The sequence below is a fragment of the Myripristis murdjan genome, chromosome 14 (assembly GCF_902150065.1).
Source record: "Myripristis murdjan chromosome 14, fMyrMur1.1, whole genome shotgun sequence".
Taxonomy (NCBI): domain Eukaryota; kingdom Metazoa; phylum Chordata; class Actinopteri; order Holocentriformes; family Holocentridae; genus Myripristis; species Myripristis murdjan.
Genome location: NC_043993.1, coordinates 6404557 through 6426226, shown reverse-complemented (window position 1 = coordinate 6426226; position 21670 = coordinate 6404557). Strand labels below are relative to the sequence as shown.

The 21670-nt window shown below is 41.6% G+C and overlaps 1 protein-coding gene across 1 annotated transcript in view; it reads left to right on the top strand.

The window, feature by feature from the left end:
- jade2 (jade family PHD finger 2) overlaps window positions 1–21670 on the top strand; it is a 233188-nt gene that overhangs the window by 144536 nt on the left and 66982 nt on the right. The window contains exons 8-10 of the mRNA XM_030068583.1: window positions 5980–6096; window positions 13893–14345; window positions 15823–15987. Coding sequence (XP_029924443.1) covers window positions 5980–6096; window positions 13893–14345; window positions 15823–15987 — 735 coding nt within the window. The remainder of the gene's footprint in view (window positions 1–5979; window positions 6097–13892; window positions 14346–15822; window positions 15988–21670) is intronic.

Genomic DNA, 21670 nt, shown 5'->3' with positions numbered 1-21670 from the left:
ACAGTGGTTTTCCATCCCACCTTTTTCAACTGGTATAGACGTGTTGTAGCCCACAACTCAAGTTTCTCTTGCTGCTGACTGCTCGCCAAACCATTCCTCAAATCTGCAGACAGCTGAAAAAGAGAAAGCTGCTCCTTTTGAGGGTGGGGCAGCAAGACAACATTGCAGTGACTGTAGCTCACATGTATACATAAATACACACAGTTTGGATTATGCTGTATGTAATGGATTCATGTACTTCTCCTCTTGATGAAGGAGAAACATTAACACTGCCTGACAATTTGTCAGCACAGAGCTGTTCATCTATAAAACTCATGTACTGTTGCATTCAGTGAGCCAATCTTGTTTTCATGAATCAAAAGAAAAACCTTGTCTAACAGGTTCAGATTACATTTGTTTCCACTGGAGGTGGTGAAGGAGCAAGACATGACAGTTTATCATTTGCCTTCTACCTTTTCAATCACACTTTAGTCATGATGGAGTCAGCTTTGGTGTCTTTAAAGGTTCACCTTTAGCTAAAGATTGAAAAGTATACATATCTTTATCTACTTAAGCTATAGCACTGTTCTTTTAGCTTTTACATTAGACATTTGTTACAATCTGTCCAACGGCAAATAAGTTCACACAAAGATGTCATCCAAGCATAAAAACAAAGCTGGTGTCTGCGGTGACATTTCCGGCTGGTGCAAAGTCGACACGTTTACTGACATGTTTTATGTCAGTTACACTTCACAAATTCTGTTGTTGTTTGTATAGTTATATAGTAACTATACAATAGTAACTATATATAGTAATTATAACATGGCTAATTACCTGACAGTTTCATGACTCTCTCAAAGTTTTTTCCTCTGTTTTTGTTTGCACATGAAGATTGAAAAGCATTTATCTCAGCAATCCACCAAGCAGTATTCATTTTTTTCACCAAGAGGGAAACAAATAATACAGAGCTGGAAAGTTCTGCACTGCAGTTTTAAATTTGCTGTGTGTAGCATCATAACATAAATAAAGAAATTACCACAGATATTTTGAGACATTAGTATAATTACCATAATAAACAAACTGTAATAAACAAAGACTGTCTGTATTGCACTGTACGTTCTGTGCCACCATGTTAGAATTGGCTGGAAATTTGCCGGACTGCTTTGTGTCAGCAGGAACATGACAATGTTCTTTGAGCACAAATACAGCTTGAGCTTTTATGGTTCCTTACAGGACCAAACTGGCTGATGGAAAAAAAAAAAATCACCTACCATGTTTGTCTTCTTTTCTTCAGTAAAACTGGAGAGAAAACAAAAGCACCTGGAGCTATGCCAGGGAGGGGGAAGGGTCACAAGCAGCAGCAATCCTGTTTATCACAGAAAGCAGAAGGATTTATGGGAAATGTAGCCTCAGCCTGTACATTTAAATACTTTAAAAGTTTAAAGCTGGACTGGAATCAATGGTTTCTGTTTACTTGTTAATGTTTTTACAAAGTTTTTCATCAACTGTGTGCTGGATGGGATTTTTGTGTCTGCTGTGGTATCAAATCAGGTGTCGAAAAATACCAAAGCTCTCTTAGATATGTACGCTATTTGTGACTTCTTTAATCTGAACTATGGGCCTTATAGTTGCAGTGCATTGTGTGGAGGCCATGTCTTCAGTACACTGTGAATTAATTTTTTCACTACCTGCAACATGCTTTCATCTCCAGTCTCCAAACAGGCTTATTTCAGACTCTGAGGCTGGGTGGCACTTCACGCCGTGCACACACACCTTCACACAGTCACGACCGTCAGTCATGTGTCTTCAGCCTATTCAGCAACACACTCCCACCAGCAGATCTCCCAGTAATGGAGTGGCTTTTGGCGCCCCAAACCTTTTAGCTCTAATTGCCTTCTGTCACCCTTGATTGGGCTAATTGTTTTCGTTGCTCTTCTCGCTTTTGTTTTTCCTTCCAACGACGGAGGGGGAAAAATTTGCATGTTTGTGTGTGTGTGTGCAAGTATCCTTGCTTAGACTTGGGTGTTTGTGTCTCTCTGTGTGTGCATTCGTTCATGCATGCACTACAGAGGTGTTAATAACACACACTATGCTGGCAGTACGGAGCTGTTGAAATTTCTGGAAAAGAGGCTCAGGCTTTGAGAGTGTGGTGTTGGAGCCTCTTTGTGCATCTGTGTGTGTGTGTGTGTGTGTGTGTGTGTGTACTGTGTGTGTGTGTGTGTGTGTGTGTACTGTGTGTGTGTGTGTGTGTGTGTGTGTGTGTGTGTACTGTGTGTGTGTGTGTGTGTGTGTACTGTGTGTGTGTGTGTGTGTGTGTGTGTGTGTGTGTGTGTGTGTGTGTGTGTGTACTGTGTGTGTGTGTGTGTGTGTGTGTGTGTGTGTGTGTGTGCCTCTCAGCCTAAGACACTACCCCCCTGCAGAGCTATGTGTGTGCCAGCCTTCTGCCCTCTGCCCTCCACCCCTCAAGAGAGGTCTCTCTGTTAATGGCTTTTCATGAGAGTCACACACACACACACACAAACACAGGCCCCCTTTAAAAATGCCTTTTCATTTAACACAGTGATTTCCTCCCATTTTCATTGAAGCAATTTCAAATTTTGTCTTTTTTCATGTACCGTCTTTGATATGTGAACTAAATGGGAGCAAAAAATGAGGGGGAAGAGCATGTAGCACAATTGCACAAGCCTACACACACACACACACACACGCACACACCCTTGTGTGCACATATGCACTCACACTCACTCAGACAAATGGAAAGCTGTAACCCGCAATTTTGAGGACTGAAAAAGCAAGAGATGAGGCGAAGGAAGAAGTGTAAAGCAAAACCAGCTCTGTGAGTATGTGTCTGTCAGTGCACATATGCATGTGTGGGAATCAGGGTTTGGAGCAATTCAATCAATTAATTCTTCTTCAACGTTGAAATCGAAGTCCTTTCACTGTCCAACGATTCGTATCTCACTTCTGTAATGAAGCGAATATTGACAACGAAGTCACCGTCATTATTATCTGAATTGCACTTTCTATCGACAGCTCTCAGCTGAGTGAAAACTGACCCTGGCTCCGGGGATTGTGCTGTACAAAAGGTGCTGATAATAAAAGAAAGAATTGAGGCTGCGTGATTGTTCCACGTACGGAGGGAAAATGGAAGAAGAGAGGAGGGGCGCGACCTGTGGAAATCAGTCGTCAGCTAGTTAGCACAAGCGTGAAGGACGAGGAAGAGAGTGCCTTTTCACACATAGGAGAGTAAGTGAATGTGAACGAGGTGGAATGACTTTTGGAAAGAAGAGGGGAGGGAAGGAAGGAAGGAAGAAATGGCACTTTGGAGATGAGTGTTCTCTCCGCCTGGTTGTATTCTGCATGACTTGCTGGCACCAGTCAATGACATATTGGTTATAATCAGTGCATCGCAGTTTGGGCCAAAAAGCTGATGTGAATAGAGTGCTCAGAGGGAGTGAGTCACGCTGGGCTTTACAGTGACATTCTTCCAAGCAGCACATGTGCTCCTGCTTTGGGTCCAGTGATGAGAGGCTAACTTTCTAATCTGGGCCACTGGCTGAAAAAACTCCCAACAGTTGTGCACTTGTCCAAAAAACAACACACTGATTATATAATTTATTATCTGTAAAAGTGAACAGTCTGGTGCTGTGGAAGGTCTTTTGTTAAATCATAACTATGTCTTCCACTTGGCAACTAGAACAAGGCATCACAACTGCCAGTCTAAACCAAAATGAAAAATATTTTTGGAAATGCAATAGTGTAGTCCCCTTAAAGGACCCTATCTCAGCCTAAACAGCAGAGTAAACTCTGTTCCACAAATAAAAAGGTGGATAAACTGAGTTTACCCTCTATCACATTGCTGCTCATACCCTTTGAGAAAAATAAAGCAAAACTTTGTCTCCATCCCAACAGACAGACTAATTATGGTGTTGGACCGAAATCTTTCTGTTTGTAAGCTTTCCTGTTGTTTGCACATTTTTCTCAGTATGCAGCGCCTTTTGAATATCATCTTTTCATCTGCAAGGCTTTCTTATGGACATTTCCTCTTTTAATCAGTGTGTGAGTTTCTTTGCCACATTCCTGCCCTTCCTGGAACCAAATGCACCAGAGGTACACAAACATACAGTATATAAAGACTTTGTTATAGCATAGACATTTTTCCTACTTTCTCTGCTCATGCCGTTTAAAATGCACAATTATTGGTTAACAATCATTCTGAAAGAGTAGCTAGCCCTTTTCTCAAAGTGTAAAGCCACAAATCCTTCTGATCTCCACACAGTATCTATCTACATGTATTGATATAGATATACATGTATCTATATCTATATCTCACACACATATACACTATATTGCCAGAAGTATTCACTCCGCTGTCCAAATCATTGAATTCAGCTGTTCCAATGACTTCCATGGCCACAGGTGTATAAAATCAAGCACCTAGGCATGCAGACTACATCTACAAACGTTTGTGAAAGGATGGGTCGCTCTCAGGAGCTCAGTGAATTCCAGCGTGGTACCGTGATAGGATGCCACCTGTGCAGTAAGTCCAGTCGTGAAATTTCCTCGCTACTAAATATTCCACAATCAACTGTTACTGTACTATAACAAAGTGGAAGTGATTGGGAACGACAGCAACTCAGCCACCAAGTGGTAGGCCACGTAAAATCACAGAGCGGGGTCAGCGGATGCTGAGGCACATAGTGCGCAGAGGTCGCCAACTTTCTGCAGAGTCAATTGCTACAGAGCTACAAACTTCATGCGATCTTCAGATTAGCTCAAGAACAGCATGCAGAGAGCTTCATGGAATGGGTTTCCATGGCCGAGCAGCTGCATCCAAGCCTTACATCACCAAGCGCAATGCAAAGTGTCGGATGCAGTGGTGTAAAGCATGCCGCCACTGGCCTCTAGAGCAGTGGAGACATGTTCTCAGGAGTGTCCAATCACGCTTCTCTGTCTGGCAATCAGATGGACGAGTCTGGGTTTGGCAGTTGCCAGGAGAACGGTACATTTCAGACTGCATTGTGCCGTCTGTAAAGTTTGGTGGAGGGGGGATTATGGTGTGGGCTTGTTTATCGGGAGTTGGGCTCGGCCCCTTAGTTCCAGTGAAAGGAACTCTTAATTCTTCAGCATACAGAGACATTTTGGACAATTTCATGCTCCCAACTTTGGGGGACCAGTTTGGAGATGGCCCCTTCCTGTTCCAACATAACTGAGCTCGAGTGCACAAAGCAAGGTCCATAAAGACATGGATGAGTGAGTTTGGTGTGGAAGAACTTGACTGGCCTGCACAGTCCTGACCTCAACCCCATCCAACACCTTTGGGATGAATTAGAGCAGAGACTGCGAGCCAGGCCTTCTCGTCCAACATCAGTGTCTGACCTCACAAATGCACTTCTGGAAGAATGGTCACAAATTCCCATAAACACACTCAAAAAAAACCTTGTGGAAAGCCTTCCTAGAAGAGTTGATGTTGTTATAGCTGCAAAGGGTGGGCCGACATCATATTAAATCCTATGGTTTAAGAATGGGATGCCACTCACGTTCATATGCGTGTGAAGGCAGACAAGCAAATACTTTTGGCAATATAGTGTATATATATATATATATATATATATATATATATATATAGAGAGAGAGAGAGAGAGAGAGAGAGAGAGAGAGAGAGAGAGAGATAGAGAGAGATAGATATAGATATATTTTACAGTTGAACAATAAACTTCTTAACACAAGCACAGCACCATCTGCTCAGCTGTGATTAGCTGCTCTGCCAACTCACTGCTATACAAAGTATTGTAAACAATTGAGTCTGCTGGACAAACTGTTTAATGATAACACTGTTTTTTAAATGATCTCAAGTGCTTTTCATTGCAATATGTACTATATGCCTGTTTCTTTGCATATTGGCCAACATATACAACAGTCCATCTGTGATGAGCCAGTATCGACCAGTCGATATTTTAGTCGGGCTCTAGCTCTTATGTGTTTGTTTTCTCTCCCCAGGTGAGTATAGGCTGTCCAGAGAAGATGGAACCCATTACCAAGGTGTCCCACATCCCTGCCAGCCGCTGGGCCCTGTCGTGCAGCCTGTGTCGAGAACATACAGGAACCTGCATACAGGTGAGCTGGACACACCTCATCCCTGCTTCAGCCTGGTCTCATAGCATTTCATTAAGGGGCTGTTCCCACCAAAGCATTTTTCCCAGCTGAAAACAACAGGTGCGCTTCTGAACACATCCAACTGAAAGTGATTGGTTGGAGGTGCAGCAAGGCTTTCTGGGTTCTATGATATAAAATATATTCAGAAGTAACGATTCATTTAGTTATCTGTCTGAAATGCATGATGTTTTCATCTTGTCAGCAAGAGACATGGATTGTTAGATATTAACAATATCAGTTCCTCCTCCATTTTTGTTGTTGTTTTGAAGTTCTTGGAAGATGATGGTTGACCTTTGTGGTATTTGTTCCGCCCCTCCTCCATTGTGATTGGACAGCTAGATAAAAGTTACACTTCAAGTTTATTTATAGCCTTTAATCACAGTCTCAAAGGGTTTTACAGGCCAACAGTTTATAGAAGAACCAAACGACACCCTCTGACCTTAACCTCCATAGTGGACAAGAAAAAACTCCCAGATGCCAAGAGGGAAAAAAGAGAAAATCTTTGCAAGTATTGTGTAGAGAAGGAAGCTCCTTCCAGGCCAGATGGGAGTGCAGTGGTTGCCAAGTGGCCAATTATTAGCACTAATAAAAAAAAAATCGCCAGGTGCCCAGCGCAGAAAAAATGCTTGGACCCTTGTTGCGCTCTGGGCGTTTGTAGATGACCATAAATATACTGCACTCCCTTTGTAAACAGTGAGAAAAATACACTGCTTTCAGCAAAAAGATGCTTTGGTGTACACACCTCCTAAGTGAGCACATTGTCTTAAAATGCAAGGAATGCATTGGGTGGGTACATACACTTCCACTCCCAACAGTTCCCAGCTCATTTTTCTACTGTGAATGTGCAGTTTTCAGTTTCAATTTCACCTTCATCCCAAAAACAAGGTGCAGGGAATAGTCAGTCACCTGGAAAACAAGAGGATTCCAGCCACACTTGTATGAAAGGGAGAAGGAGAGATGTGCTTATTGTATTTCTCTGTTGGGTTTAATTTAAATTTCTAAGAGTGTGGCTTGGCTTGAATCGTTTTAATTGGCCATGACCAAACTCTTACTTAACTTCAGAGTAACTAACTAACCAACTAACCGTGTGTGTGTGTGTGTGTGTGTGTGTGTGTGTGTGTATGTATGTATGTATGTATGCACACATACATACATACACACACACACACACACACACACACACACACATACATACATACATACACACATATATATACACTACTCACAAAAAGTTAGGGATATTCGGCTTTCGGGTGAAATTTCAGGATGAACCTAAAATGCATTCTAACCTTTACAGGTGAACTTAATGTGACCTTCTGTAAACTTTTGAATGCGCATGTCCAACTGTTCAATCTTTCAGTACTTTTTGCACAAGTTGCTGTTCTCTAACAAGGAGTTTAACAGCAAAATTCACATCAGGTGTTTGATGCTCCAGCTCATCGAGGTCGTATCATTAGGGAACGGCTGCTGGAGACTGGGGTACCTCAAATGGAGTGGCCTGCACTTTCTCAGACCTGAATCCCATAGAAAACCTATGGGATCAGCTGAGTCGCCGTGTAGAGGCTCGGAGCTCTGTACCCCAGAACCTCAATGTCCTGAGGGCCGCCCTTCAAGAAGAGTGGGATGCCATGCCTCAGCAGACAATAAGTCGACTTGTGAACAGCATGAGACGTCGTTGTCAAGCTGTAATTGAAGCTCAAGGGCACATGACAAGTTATTGACACTGACATTTTTTGTTGTGGTATACCCACCACTGTTGTTGGCTTTTGTTTCAAGAAATTGTTTGAGATGAGGAAATCACCAGTGTATGCTTCTACTTAAATGCCCTACTTTCATGATATAATATCACTGTAGCATGAACTTTTTATATTTTCCATAAATTTCACCCAAAAGCCAAATATCCCTAACTTTTTGTGAGTAGTGTATATATATATATATATATATATATATATATATATATATATATATTTATACCCACACACACACACACACACACACACACATATATATATATATATGCATATATATATATACACACACACACACACACACACACATATATATATATATATATATATATATATATATATATATATATATATATATACATTAGGGGTGTAACGATATACAAAAATCACAGTTTGGTACGTACCTCGGTTTTGAGGTCTCGGTTCGGTTCAATTTCGGTACAGTATGGGAGCAAAATGCAAAACATAAAATTGCTTGTTTATTAGGAACTTTATTGTAACATTATACAAAATATAGAAATAATAAAAAAAAAATAGAATACTGCTGCCAAGTGCTGGTAATAGGTTTTCCAATAAATAAAATATTCTCATTCTAAACAAAATATATGGCCCGATCTGAATTGCTAGGGAGAGGCTGCTTGAATGCCGTAGTAATATATATATATATATATATATGTGTGTGTGTGTGTGTGTGTGTAGAGCCGGTCGGCCGCGGCACCGGGGCACCATCAGTCGGTATCAGGCGGGCCGGCCAGCATCAGGCAACTCACCTGTCAGATCCGGCAGACCTGACGGGTGGGCGCCTGGCCCGCCTGATGCCGACTGATGGTGCCGCGGCTGGCCCGCCTGATGCCGACTGATGGTGCCGCGGCATGTGCGGGTCAATACGGTAGTCTAGAAAACTGGAGATTTTTTTTTTTTCTCGTGCGCCCCCAAGTAGATTGCGCCCTGGGCAGTTGCACTGCCCATAGCAAAAACCGTCCCTGCTGCCGAGTCTGCCAGCACAGCGGGATACTGCTGCAACTCTCTCTCACTTGTTTGCGCTGCGCTCGCACAGCTGGTTGTCTGTCTGTCACTGAAAGTTTAGCCTCCAAATCCAATCCAGTCTCTCACTCTCTCCACCAGTCACATAAAAATGAAACGTCATAATCAATAACAGAACACATAATTCTATTTTTTTATTTAACAAAAAAAAAAAAAAAATCCCCCACAGAACCCGAAGCCCGACCCGACCCGCCCAATTCACGCAAATTTTAGTCGGGTCGGGTTCGGGCAGAATATGAGAACTCTAGTGTGTGTACCTGCATAAGCATAACTGTTTGCTGACCTTTACTGAACTTCTCCAGTTGTTGTTACATCCTTTTTGAGATCCACACACAAACAAATATCTGTATACACACAAACACACACAGCAAAGCGGTTGCAGAATCACTCAAAGTATAAATTGAATGCATGTTTACTCACCCACACACACACACACACACAAACTGTCTCTCAACATCACAGATCATCCCAGTTCTTAACCTCCTGCTGGGTGCCGGTGGATGTGTTTGAACCCGGCGCCTCCTCAACATGCCGCTGAGTACACAAACAAAACCCCCACTGACACGCTAACACTAACCCCACATTACAGCTATTAGCCTGCACACCGTACAGTGTTAAAGACGCCCTCAAGGTGAACTGGATTCCTGAAGCCGTGCTCTCTATCTGTGTGTGTGTGTGTGTGTGTGTGTGTGTGTGTGTGTGCACGCGTGCTGAACAAGCATGAGAGTGTGTGCGAGTGCTTGTCTATGTTTATGTGCAGCAGCGACGGCTTGTGTCATCACAGTATCGATGTTGTAGATTAGCGGTGAGTCCTTGAGCCGGAGCCGCTCGGAGGAGGAAATCCTTACTCCTGTTTCTATAGCTGCAGGCGGTGATGTATGAACGAACAGACTCGCCGATCTGCTGCCGCCTCAGACAAAAGGCCGAGACGCAGTGCAGCTTGGTACCAAGAATGATGCGGCTCGTATATAGGCCTTGAACGTCTGGGAGAATTATGATAAACAAGTCATTTCAAGTCATTCAAAGTTTGGACACAAGCTGCAGAGCCTAGAAGAAAAAGGAAATCATGTTGCTCAGTTCTAATTGTATAAAAACCTGTTTGAACTGTAGCTGCAGACTCATTGTCATCTCCCAAAAAGATCTATCTGTTTTAATGAGGAAAAGTCTTCAGCTGCAGAGTAATGTGGTCTTGCTCACAGTCATATGCCCTGCTGATATTACCTTACATCACTTTGAATGGAAGAGAAGAGGGGAAATGTTTGGAGTTTTAAAGTGGAAATTTGGTAGGAACCTTGTACAAGGATCTAAAAAAAGAGAGATTACATGTGAGCCCAGGTTTCCCACAGGCCAGGAACATCCATGAAAGTTCATAAATATGAGTAAAATAGATTGTGAAATATTTGATTTTTTTTTTCTTTTCATTAATGTTGTAGCCAAATTCCTCAGTGTGCCTCAGGTGTCTGGCTCTCCCCCTCTGAGCATCAACACTTCACATCTAGAGGAAACCCTCATGAAGGGCGTCGATAAAGCAGCAGTTTCAGGTTTACAATTAACGATTTCACCTAGATTTCTGGAGCATGTAACTGAATCACTGAATTTGATTTCCAAGTGAATGTGTTTCAGGTTTCTGTGTCCACTGGCTATCTTCTTATCTAATTAGTAGCACTAAAGAAATCCTGGGGCGAGGCCATTGTCATGAAGCCTGAAAATCTTTTTGAACCGAGGTGCTCTTCTCAGTTTCTCTCTCTGCTTTTGCCAGACATGTAAGAATGTCAGACCTTACTAATGGAGAAAAACAGCACTGTCACTTGCCCAGACACCGAAAGCTAATGAGGTGAGGATTACTGATCACTATAAGGAGTATGCTGGTATCTGGCAATGCTTGGAGTACTTGGTCAACATGGACGGTGCAAAAACTAGTGTTAATAAATCCCTGCCTGAAAAAAAGCTAGTGCAGTAGAAAAGACCAAATGAGTGTTTTTTTGCAGTGAGTGGCAAAGCGTCTCAAACCGGGCAGTGAAAGCACAGACAACAAATCTGGTTGGCTTCAAGCTGTGTTCAACCTTTTAGCTTCTGACACCAACAAGTGAGAGCAGCTGTAACAGGCACACTCTGACATTTGGGGAAGTCGGCAATGAAATGGGTTCACGGGCCTCGTCTGAACCTCCATTTTTAACAAGATGATATATCTGTGATGGTGTATCATAAAGGCCAGATCCATAATTACTGCATCACGCCCCCTCCCGTTGCTCCATCATCTAGTTTTGTTTACATAGTGATTGACTGGACTGAAGACAGTTTTTCATTCTGAAATTAAATACCTGAGCTTTTGATTCATGTGAAGGCTAATCTTTGAGTTTTACACAAAGCTTTAAATTGTGTGTAAATACTAATTAAAGTCACCGTTGAGTTCACGATTAATATTTCACGAAACATGGGAATATAGACGCTTAGATGGCCAAGAAATTGTTGGACTTCACTGTAGAATATAATTAATTACTGGACAGCTGATGCACTGTTCAGTTCTGGTTCATGACCTCTTTGGCCTTGAAGGAGAGTTATTTCACAGCAGATGAACAGTCAGTCAAATCCATACAAGAACAATATGACACTGAAGAGACAATATCACGTGAGATTAAAGAGTGGGAGAGCTGCCGAGTGACTAGAGAGCTTTTGCCTTCACTTGAAGGTCACAGGTCAGATCTGTCACTGAGCGCTTGAGCAAAGCACAAAACACCATTCTGTCACTCAGTTTATATTGCTCTGGATTTAGAGCATTCGCTTAACATTTATTACTATTCAATCATTCATTCATTCCTTTATTTATTCAGGGAGGACCAATTGAGAGCAAGCTCTCTTTTTCAATGACGCCCTGATTACATAAATAAGCAATAAACACAATATACAATCATACAAAATACTAGTACAATAATAGTACAAGGAGAATGAACACCTTAATGTGTACAAATACATTGAGAGAACATAAAATCAATGAGAACTTGTTTAAAATTCATGAAAGGAATCAAGCTCATGAAAGGAATCAAGCGTACTAACACGATAATAGCGAGTTAGTGAAAGGAGGGGCGGCACAAAAACCAATAATTTGCAGACAGTTGTTCCAATGAAGATGTCCTAACTTGCAGTGAGTGTCAGCAAGTCAAGCGAGCAGTGCTGGTTTTGGTTGAAGAATAGGTTTGCCTTTATTTTAGCAACATGTTGGAAGTGTACTGCTAAAGCTGTGCTGTTGGCTAGAAACTTGAATTTCCATGTTGCTCACACTGGGGAGAGTTGGGATGGACCAAGAGATAATTGTCGGCTTCTCTGTGTTTCAAGAACCTGAAGAAAATTTCACAGCTTTTATGTTTCAGCATGAATTCTGCTGGTCCAGTGGCATTTTTGAAACCGTAGCTGTTGCCATCTCTTAGAAACACCTTCAGTGTTATGCCTTTTATGCCTTGCTCAATGTGTTTTTTTTCGTAAGTCTTCTTTCGTTTCAGCTGTATATCAACTGTACACCAAGGTCTGATGGCTTTTTGATTGAGTGAATTATTGAGATTTAGGTAGAATTAGGCCTCTTTGCTTGAATGGTTCAAATGTATTTTTGTAAATCAGAATACAGCCCACAGAGCAGCCGAAAAGACTGAATTACTACTTGTATTCATACAGTACTACTTGTGTTGTATGAATACCTGTCAGTATTTAATGGAATTTCACCACATGGCAACTTTGTGCTGAAAGACACTTTGCCACAACTATTTTTAATTCCAAAGAAATAAACACACCTGAAACCATTACTAGAGATATGTAAAAGGGTACTTTTATGTATTAAATTGGATAAAAGTTTTAGTGATATTTCAGAATGAGTTTTTAATCCATACCACCATTACTTTGTAATTAAATGAGCATTTGAGCGTTTGTTTTGGATTTTAAACTCTTGTTCTCTATAGTAGAGAACAGGAAGAAACAGGAGGAAAGTTTTTAATGGAAATGTGAGACAAGTTGTTTCCCAGACTGTTGAGTCCGCAGGACAGAAGGACCAGTCAAGTCTTTTTTTTTTTTCTTTTCTTCTTGTTACTGCACTCAGGGACAGCACAGTCAACACAGGCACTATGAACCCTCCTCTTTCTAAAGGCTGAGAGAATGGGTGACAATGGATACTGAAACACACGCACACACACACACACACACACACACACACAGGAATGACATGCACACTGTACACACATTCACACATTTACAAATGCAGCCTGGGCGCGCACACACACAAAATCACACCACGCCTGTAGGGACTCAGTGGGAGGTAGCTTCTTAGTTTGACCTGTAATGGATAGGACTGAGAAACAGACACACACACACACACACAGATCAGGTCAGGTCTCTGTTGCACTTAGATATCACCAGAAATGGGGGAACTGTGTTTGTTGTGGAGTGTCTTGTCTTTTTTGCCACGTAGCAGTTCAGATCTTGACAGTGCAAAAAAATGTCCAAGTGAAGAAACTTTGAGACAGACAGTTGTGACATATTGTCAAAGAAATTAAAGACATTGTCATATACAGTATACTGTGCATATATAGATTGTGTGTGTGTGGTGTGTGTGAGAGAGAAAGAGAGAGGGGGAGGGAGAGTGAAGTGGCTCCAAGCCAATAACCAAACCTGTTTGTTTTCCACTAAGCACTTCAATTTGCTTGTCTTTTTAATGAACCCAGAGACAGAATTAACACACAAATGGGATTTCCCTTCCCTGTTCCCCGTTCCTCTCTCACGCTTTGTCTCTCTCTCTCTCTCTCTATCTGTAATTCCTCTGCTACATCCTTCTCTCTCGTTTCACCCCTGAATCCCTCTGCCTCATTCTCATCCCTCCTCCCTTTTCCCTCCTTCCCTCCTGCTTCCTTCTTCTGTCTCTTCCTCCTCTGGCCTCTTTTCCTTATTCCCGTTCACTGCCTCCTTCCCCTCCTCCTCCTTCAGTGCTCCATGCCCTCCTGTATCGTGGCCTTCCATGTGACCTGCGCCTTTGACCACGGCCTGGAGATGAGGACCATCCTGGCTGAGAACGACGAGGTGCGCTTCAAGTCCTTCTGCCTGGAGCACAGCAGCACCACCACCACCGCAACCAATGGGAATCATGCCGCCGCCAGCGGAGGGCACAGCGCAGCCAGACCTGACTGGACCAGCACTGGTGTCGCTTCAGAGCTCAGACCGGACCAGCAGCATCAGACAAATGGCAGCAGTGGCGACCCAGAGCAGAGGTCGGTGTCATGCCCGGTTTCGGTGTCCGTATCGGAGCGGGCTGAGCGGGACCAGCTGGAGAGAGAGAAGGTGAGCCAGAGGAAGCAGAAGCTGCAGGAGCTGGAGGATGAGTTTTACCGACTGGTCGACCCCAAAGAGGTGGCAGAAAGCCTGGCGCTGCCCACCTGCCAGGTATGGTGTGATATGATGTGGTATTTGATGGATTATGATATATAATGAAATAATAATAATCTTTATTTAAGAAGTGCTTTGCAAACAAGTAGTATAAAGTGCTTTAGAAGTAAATAAAAGAATTAAAAGCGGAAACAACAATAAACGTTACAGTGAAGAAGTAAAGAACCACACTAAATACAGCAAACAGTGGAAAAAAATGAAAGATTTTAAAGGAAAACCTTATGATAAAAGTACATTTTGAGAGGAGATTTAAAAGAGTGTAGAGCCTCAGCAAAGCCTATATCAGCGAGAAGCCTTTTTTTAAAGCCTTGGAGCCCAAACAGCAAATGTGAACCCATTCACCTGTAAGTGTTAAGCAAAGAGAACAACGAGGAGGACCTGGCCTGAAGATCTCAGGCTGCCTGATGGCTCATACAAAGTTACAAGGTCGGAGATGTAGCTGAGAGCCAAGCCATAGAGAGCCTTTGAAGTGATAAGCAAAATTTTAAAATCAATCCTGAAACATACAGGCAGGCAGTCAGACAAGCTAAAATTGGGGTAACATGATCAAACTTAAGGCAGAGTTTTGGTCAAATGAGAAGAGCGATGCAGTAATCAAAATGAGAAGAAATAAAAGAATTCATAATAGATGAAGTTTTTCTAAAATTCAAAACCAGTCTTATCTATTTTCCGAAGTTGATAAAAATGAGATTGAACTAGTTTTTTTTTTTTTTTTTTTTTTTTTTTTACATCTGTCCAAACTCAAACCAGGGTCAAACAAGACATCCAGATCATACAATATATCTAATTTTATGTAAGATGTGATAGGATGTGGTAAAATAGGACATGATGAAAAGATCAGGTACATTCAGTGTTCTATTCAGTAGGTACACCTCCTCATTTACACAAACAGCTCACTCCTCCAGACAGTGAGTCATGAACAAATAAAGCGTAGGTACGAAGCGTGCAGACGGGGTCGACAGGTTGAGTGGGTGAAAATGACTCTGATGAGAAGGGTCAGAGGAGCGCAGCAGGACTCAGTCAAGCCAACAGGCTGCAAGTATGCAAAAATACATCACGATACGGCGGTGAAAAGTGCAGAAGAGCGTCTCGGGCCGCACAACCCATCGACCCTCACAGCGGATGGAGATCATGCAGCGGAAGATCATGTCGAGTTTCAGCCCTGTCAGTCGAGAACAAGAAGGTTAAAGAGAGGCAAAACGTAGCTTCGTCTGAGAGCTGTTTTTTGTTTTGTTTTGTTTTGGGTTTTTTTGGTGTAACCATCGTGAAGCTACGAGTGCCAGCATAATACAGCAACTGCGAACCATTTGAAGTGCACATTTATTTCCAATTATGCAGCATTTACATTTGCTTGTATTGTGTTATTGGTTTATTTAGACAGAATGTAGGTTATACCCAACCCAGTCTCACTCAACTAACTGTCACTGGCTCATTTACATAAGCAACAACAATAATGTGTTATTTCCTCTTCCAGGTGGACTTCCTGTACCAGTTCTGGAAGTTGAGGAGGAAGGCCAACTTCAACCGCCCGCTGGTGACTCTGAAAAGGGACGAGGTGGACAACTTGGCCCAGCAGGAGCAGGACGTCCTCTACAGACGCCTCAAACTCTTCACACACCTCCGACAGGACCTGGAGAGGGTAAGTAGGGGAGAGCTCTGTGTGTGTGTGTGTGTGTGTGTGTGTGGAGTAAGGAGCCAGTTAAGCTTGTGCTTGGCATTGTGCAATACATAATCCAGACTGAATAAATTTCCTTTCTCTGTTCTTAAGGGGTGATTTTGCATGCTTTGTGTGGGCGTGTGTGTATGTGTGTGTGCGTGCACAGTGCTTGATCCAGATATTTTTTTCGTGCTCTTTTTCTTGAGGGTAATTTTCATATTTCAGAGGGGTAATTAAAAAAAACATTGATAGTATCGCAGGAAGCTGATTTTTGTTTTTATGAATAACATTAATGATAAATGAATGAATAGCCTGAAGGATGGAAGCATAATAAAATGGTTGAATAGTTTAATGAGTGATTGAAAGATAGCCCAGTGTTCAAAATTAAAGCGAAAATCCACTCTCCAAATGCAATTCATTTGCTTTTTTCTTTGTTTGACAGTTCAGTAAATATGTGTGAACATGACCAACTCTCGCCTCTTGGTCAGTGCAGAAAATCCAGACTAAGGAGTCCCAGAGCTTAGAAATAACATAAAATAAGTACGATTTTTTAATGAAGGTTAGTAAACTGTTAATTTGAGCATGTTTTTATTTCGTTACTGGGTTCAGTGGGGTCGAAGAGACCTAAGAAGGTCTAATGGATGATGAAGTATGAGGAGAAAGGAGCAAAGCAGAACATACATGAAAAGGCAGAACACACACACACATAAGCTGTGTTGCAGTAACAGCAGTAACCTAAGGACTTCATCAATCCACTCACTTCTCATGTTTAGTTGTGCAACACTGACACTCACAAATGAAGAAGTGTAAAGCAGCGTACATATAAAAAAGAAATGTGTCTTAGTGGACAAACACTCGACACCAACCAGTGCATTAAAACAGCATCAGACTGGCACTGACTAAGGCCATGTCCACTTTAAGCTGCGTAAATTTGAAAACACATTATGTTGACACTAAGTCGGTGTTTTACACCCATGAAAGCACACAGTCTCCAAGATTTGTAAATCTGAACACCATCTTGGCAGGAAACCAGAACTTTCCGAAAATGATGGCAATGCAGCAGCGGGCGTCACTGAAGAGTGAAATTCACTTGTGGATGTATACTGGCATTTATTAATTTACCATTAACCAGTGGTTAATGGTAGTATTTATCTCTCTGTTTACATTCACTTTTACTTCATTTTAAATTTTGAAAATGTTCATCATGTAGCCTGGGCTTATAACCACACCCGTATCACTAACTTTATTTAGGAGAAGCCATTGGAACGCACTCACCTCTCTATGCTCTCTCTATCCAACAACAGTCCAATATAAAAGTCCTTTTTGAAAACTGGAAACTTACAGCACTGTCAAATATGTCTGGGGACGGTCCATCCAAAAACTGTTGGAAACTGCTTTGTACCAAGCTTTATTTAGCATTTAAAGGCTGCATCCAGTTACTTCCACCGATGCGAGGCTGCTGCTTTCACTGACCTTCCATGGGAGTCAGAGTTTAGAAAATCTGTCTCAAAAATGTATGACCTGGGATATCATGCAGTTCATGGTGTAAACTCAGGAGAAATTAATACTCTCCTGAAGAAACAGTTATTAATTTACCTTACCTTTTCTCACCCTTGAGTTACTGTTCACTTGCCATCTCTTTAATTTTGTTTGTATTTTGTGTTTTGGAAAAGAGTATATATGCATTAGTTAGTGGCAACTGAAGCTTAGTAATAGATGTTGGAGCAACAACAGTTTTGGTAGTAGCAGCAAAATCAGAAGCTGTAATAAGTAGTAACAGCTTATGTCCACCACTTGCCTTTTTGACATGTGGGACCTCTCATACTGCCCACACTGGACGCACTGTGTAAAGTGTTTTACAGCGACGTGTCTCAACAGATATCCATGATGTGATGAAGTGATGATTTGACCAAAAATTAAGCAGCAAAGGGAGTGATTTAAAATCCAATCTGTCTAAAATACACGAGATGTATCTAGAAGCAGCATATGCATGCGTGACAGACTTGAGATGTGTGTGTAAATGTAACTGTGTGAGACAGTTACATTAATTATCATGACAGTGTTTCTGTTGAGAGTGATGTGCAAGAAGAAAACACAGCTGAAACAGATCCAGTGGAAACTAGGGGTGGGAAGTAAGGGAATTAAAAGCCAAACTAGCACCAGCGGTAGTAAGAGTGGCAGTGTTTGATCTGTATGGATCTCCCAAGGCCATTACAAATATTTTTTTAATTAAATCTGTTGAAATTTTATGTCATTATTCAGAATGTTGAAACTTGACCATATTTATGCCAGTACATTCCAAGTATTCGGTGTTTCTCCTTGAAATTTATCCTTGCCTAAGTTGAAAAGCCTCTGACACAGCATTTAGACCACCCTGAGAGACTAAAACTCTCCACTGAAACCCACAGTAATGAAATTCTTTCAGGGTTAGCAGCTCTTTAAGGCAGTGAAGCCACCAACCTATTTAATAAGGGAAACTTTGGCCTTTAAATGAAGAATTAATGCACAAAAAGCGCTTCTGAACAGTGAAATGAAAAATTAAATGTGCAAACAATGTAAAGTTTCATTGCAGGTTTTGCAGATTGTTTTTAATGCAGCTGCGGTGACGGAGGAACCTCCACCACATCAGCAGTGGACAAACCTCACTGATACAGTTTTCAATAAAAAAAAAAAAAAAAAAAAAGAATATTGGCTTGATATATTGGCAGATCAGTCTAACCCTAAGCAGCGGTGCTGCAGTTTATGAAGTAGGTCAGACTGGTGGAATATTTCTCAGCTCGCACTTGGCAGCTGAATGCTAACCACTATGTAAATTTCCCTCCTGGTTTGCTCGGATTGGTTGTGCCCGGGCTCATAACCTCACTCCCATCTCATGTTCACAGTGCTCTGATAGCTGATTGGCATTCAGTGCTGCGGCGCTCTCAAAACCTCTCCCTGCCCCCGCTGCACCCTGCAGAATGTGAATGGCAGTGGGCAGCACACAGCCAAATACTTGCTTCACCCGAGTGCAGAGTGATACAGTTAACTTTGGTTTGGCAGGGGTGCAGCTCAAGTTTTTATGTTGGAGCACATCGTTTTGTCATTACAGCCATTGAAAAACAAGTTTACTGAGCAGTTACTCTCACTCTCTTTAATATAGAGTAGAGAAAAAATTTGTACACGACTGAAAATTTGTCTTGCACGTAACACAAACACAAAAAACAAAACACACAGGGAACCAAACAAAAAACACAAAGGTGGACATCAGAGGTCACCAGCCAAATAAAAAAATTCAAAGAGTGCATAAAAGGATGCATAAAATATAAGAAAACCAGTGTATAAAAATGTATGTGCTACAAAACAGAACAGAAAAGTGGAAAAAATTTCACCTCTAGGATTACAGCCACAAAACCTTCAGAATAACCGGTATGTGTTTATTTCCTTTTTGTAGGCTGTATGATAACCCAAATATTGCGGTCTCCTAGATGCTTTTCCTTCATGGCTTTGGGATGTGATGTGATATTATATAGCTGGTTTGACTTGGCTTGGCTTGATATGTTTCGGTTTTTCTTGGCTTAGAGCTTCACTTGTCTTGGTTTGGTTCAGTTCAGCTTGGCCGATTTAATTTAGTTCACAGCATAACAATGTTTTTTTTTCTCAATTAGGCGGCCGGATATCGACTAAATTACCTGCTATTCTTTAACAAACCAAAAAGAATAAAATACAGACATAAAATAATTGGATGAAATTATTTTACTCGCTCATTGGTTTTCCCATTTAGCCTGGCTGTTAGGGCCAGTTGAGTGGATTTAAGTAGTTCTGATTAGGCCAAGGGATCAGCGTACTTAGCCCAGGGTCCCAGAGGGTTAATTGGCTTTTAGATAATAATTTCTCACCTCTCAACCTGAAACGGCAGAGGGGAAAATCGTTATCGTGGAAAACAGGCTGTCACTCTGCAACAATGGAGCTTTAATGATTTACAATCAGTGGTGGGATCCAGTTCATAATGTAGCATGAAAATACAGTGTTCTGCCTGTGTGTGTGTATGTGCGTGTGTGTGTGTGTGTGTGTGTGTGTGTGTGTGTCTCAATCATTCTTATACATACCATGGTGCCTGAGAGCTTTTAATACAAGGCTGGACAAAATAATGGAAACACTTGACTCGGTGCTGCGGTTTGTGCACCCCAGTTTGTTTTGTGTGTACAAGTGTATATTCTGCGGTTTGTGCATTACTCTTGTATGTGTGTGTGTGTGTGTGTGTGTTGTATAGATCAGTATAACTGTATCTAAAGCCACAGCAGTCTCCAGTGGTCAGGCTGTATTGATCGTTCCAGCCCTGGCTAACCTCCTGACCAGTCAGTCTATCTGTGGACTCCATAACTCTCCTCCCACCAGACCTCACAGTATTGATGGAGCCTGTGTGTGTGTGTGTGTGTGTGTGTGTGCGCTGTAGGATTAGAACAGGCCACTTCAAGTCTCCCTCTGCCTGTCCCCCTATTAAAGGGAAAACCATTCATTTAAAGATTGCCTGCTTGTTTGTTCCTGAAACAATTACACGATTAAGCGATAAGTTGGTCCACAGAAAAAGAATCAATTCTAATTTTGATCACTGGTTCATTTTAGTCAATTCATTTTAGTTTATTACATAAAAATACCACACATTTGTTGATTCGAGCTTCACTAAAATCACTAAGATGCTAATATTGTCTTATATTTCTCCATTCATTACAAAATTAATACTCTTGTTTTTTTTATTTTTATTCATTCATTCATTCATTCATTTATTTATTTATTATTTTTGGCTGCTGGTCAGACAAAGGAAACAATTTGAAGATATCACATATCGATCTGTGAATATTTCACACTTTTTAGATCAAATGATTAGTTGACTAATTGAAAAAAAATATCATTATAGGTTAATTTACACTGAAAATTATCATTCTATGCAACCCCATCATTCATTTTTCTTTCCATTGGTCAGCACAGATTTTGTTGAAGCTTGGGAAATGATGCATCTCACCCCCTTGTTTTGGCGTTTTCAAAACCTAACATGCTTTGTTTTCATACTTTGCATATTTTTGACCTGACTGGTCCAGTGGGGCCGGTGCAGCGTTTGTTCATTTGTTCATGTATTGTGGATCTCTTAACTGTGTTTAGGCATTTTTCAATTCGATCCTGACACTACAATCACAGGTCAAAACGCAGTGACATTTGTAACTCGCTGGCCCAGAGGTGACTGCAGCATTCATGGGAAATTACTTATTTACTGTTTGCTTGTGTTTTTAATTTATTTACCATTTACATTTTCGTGAGCGGCTCCAGTCTGTGATGGCCTCCAGTTGTTGAATCTTGTTTCGCTCTGAGGCAAACTGCAGCCTCATCCTCTTAAAGTCCACTCGAAGCTCAGTGGAAGCTCTGAGGGAGAAAGGAAGATTGATTATGTCAGGTGCTGGCTGGTTGCCTGTCAGTACGATTGATCACCAATTGGTTGTGTATTGGCTGAGGGAATGTTGACAGCTCATTGCTACTGATGCCAGTGGTTGTCAGTGCACAGGCTTATTCTCCCTAACTGTCAACTTCACTTTCTTTCCCCTGATTTTTCTCTTTCGCTCCCTCTATCCCTCTCCCTATCTCTGTATTTCTCTCTTGATACGCCTGCACCTTGACCACCTGTAAGCGAGAGAGA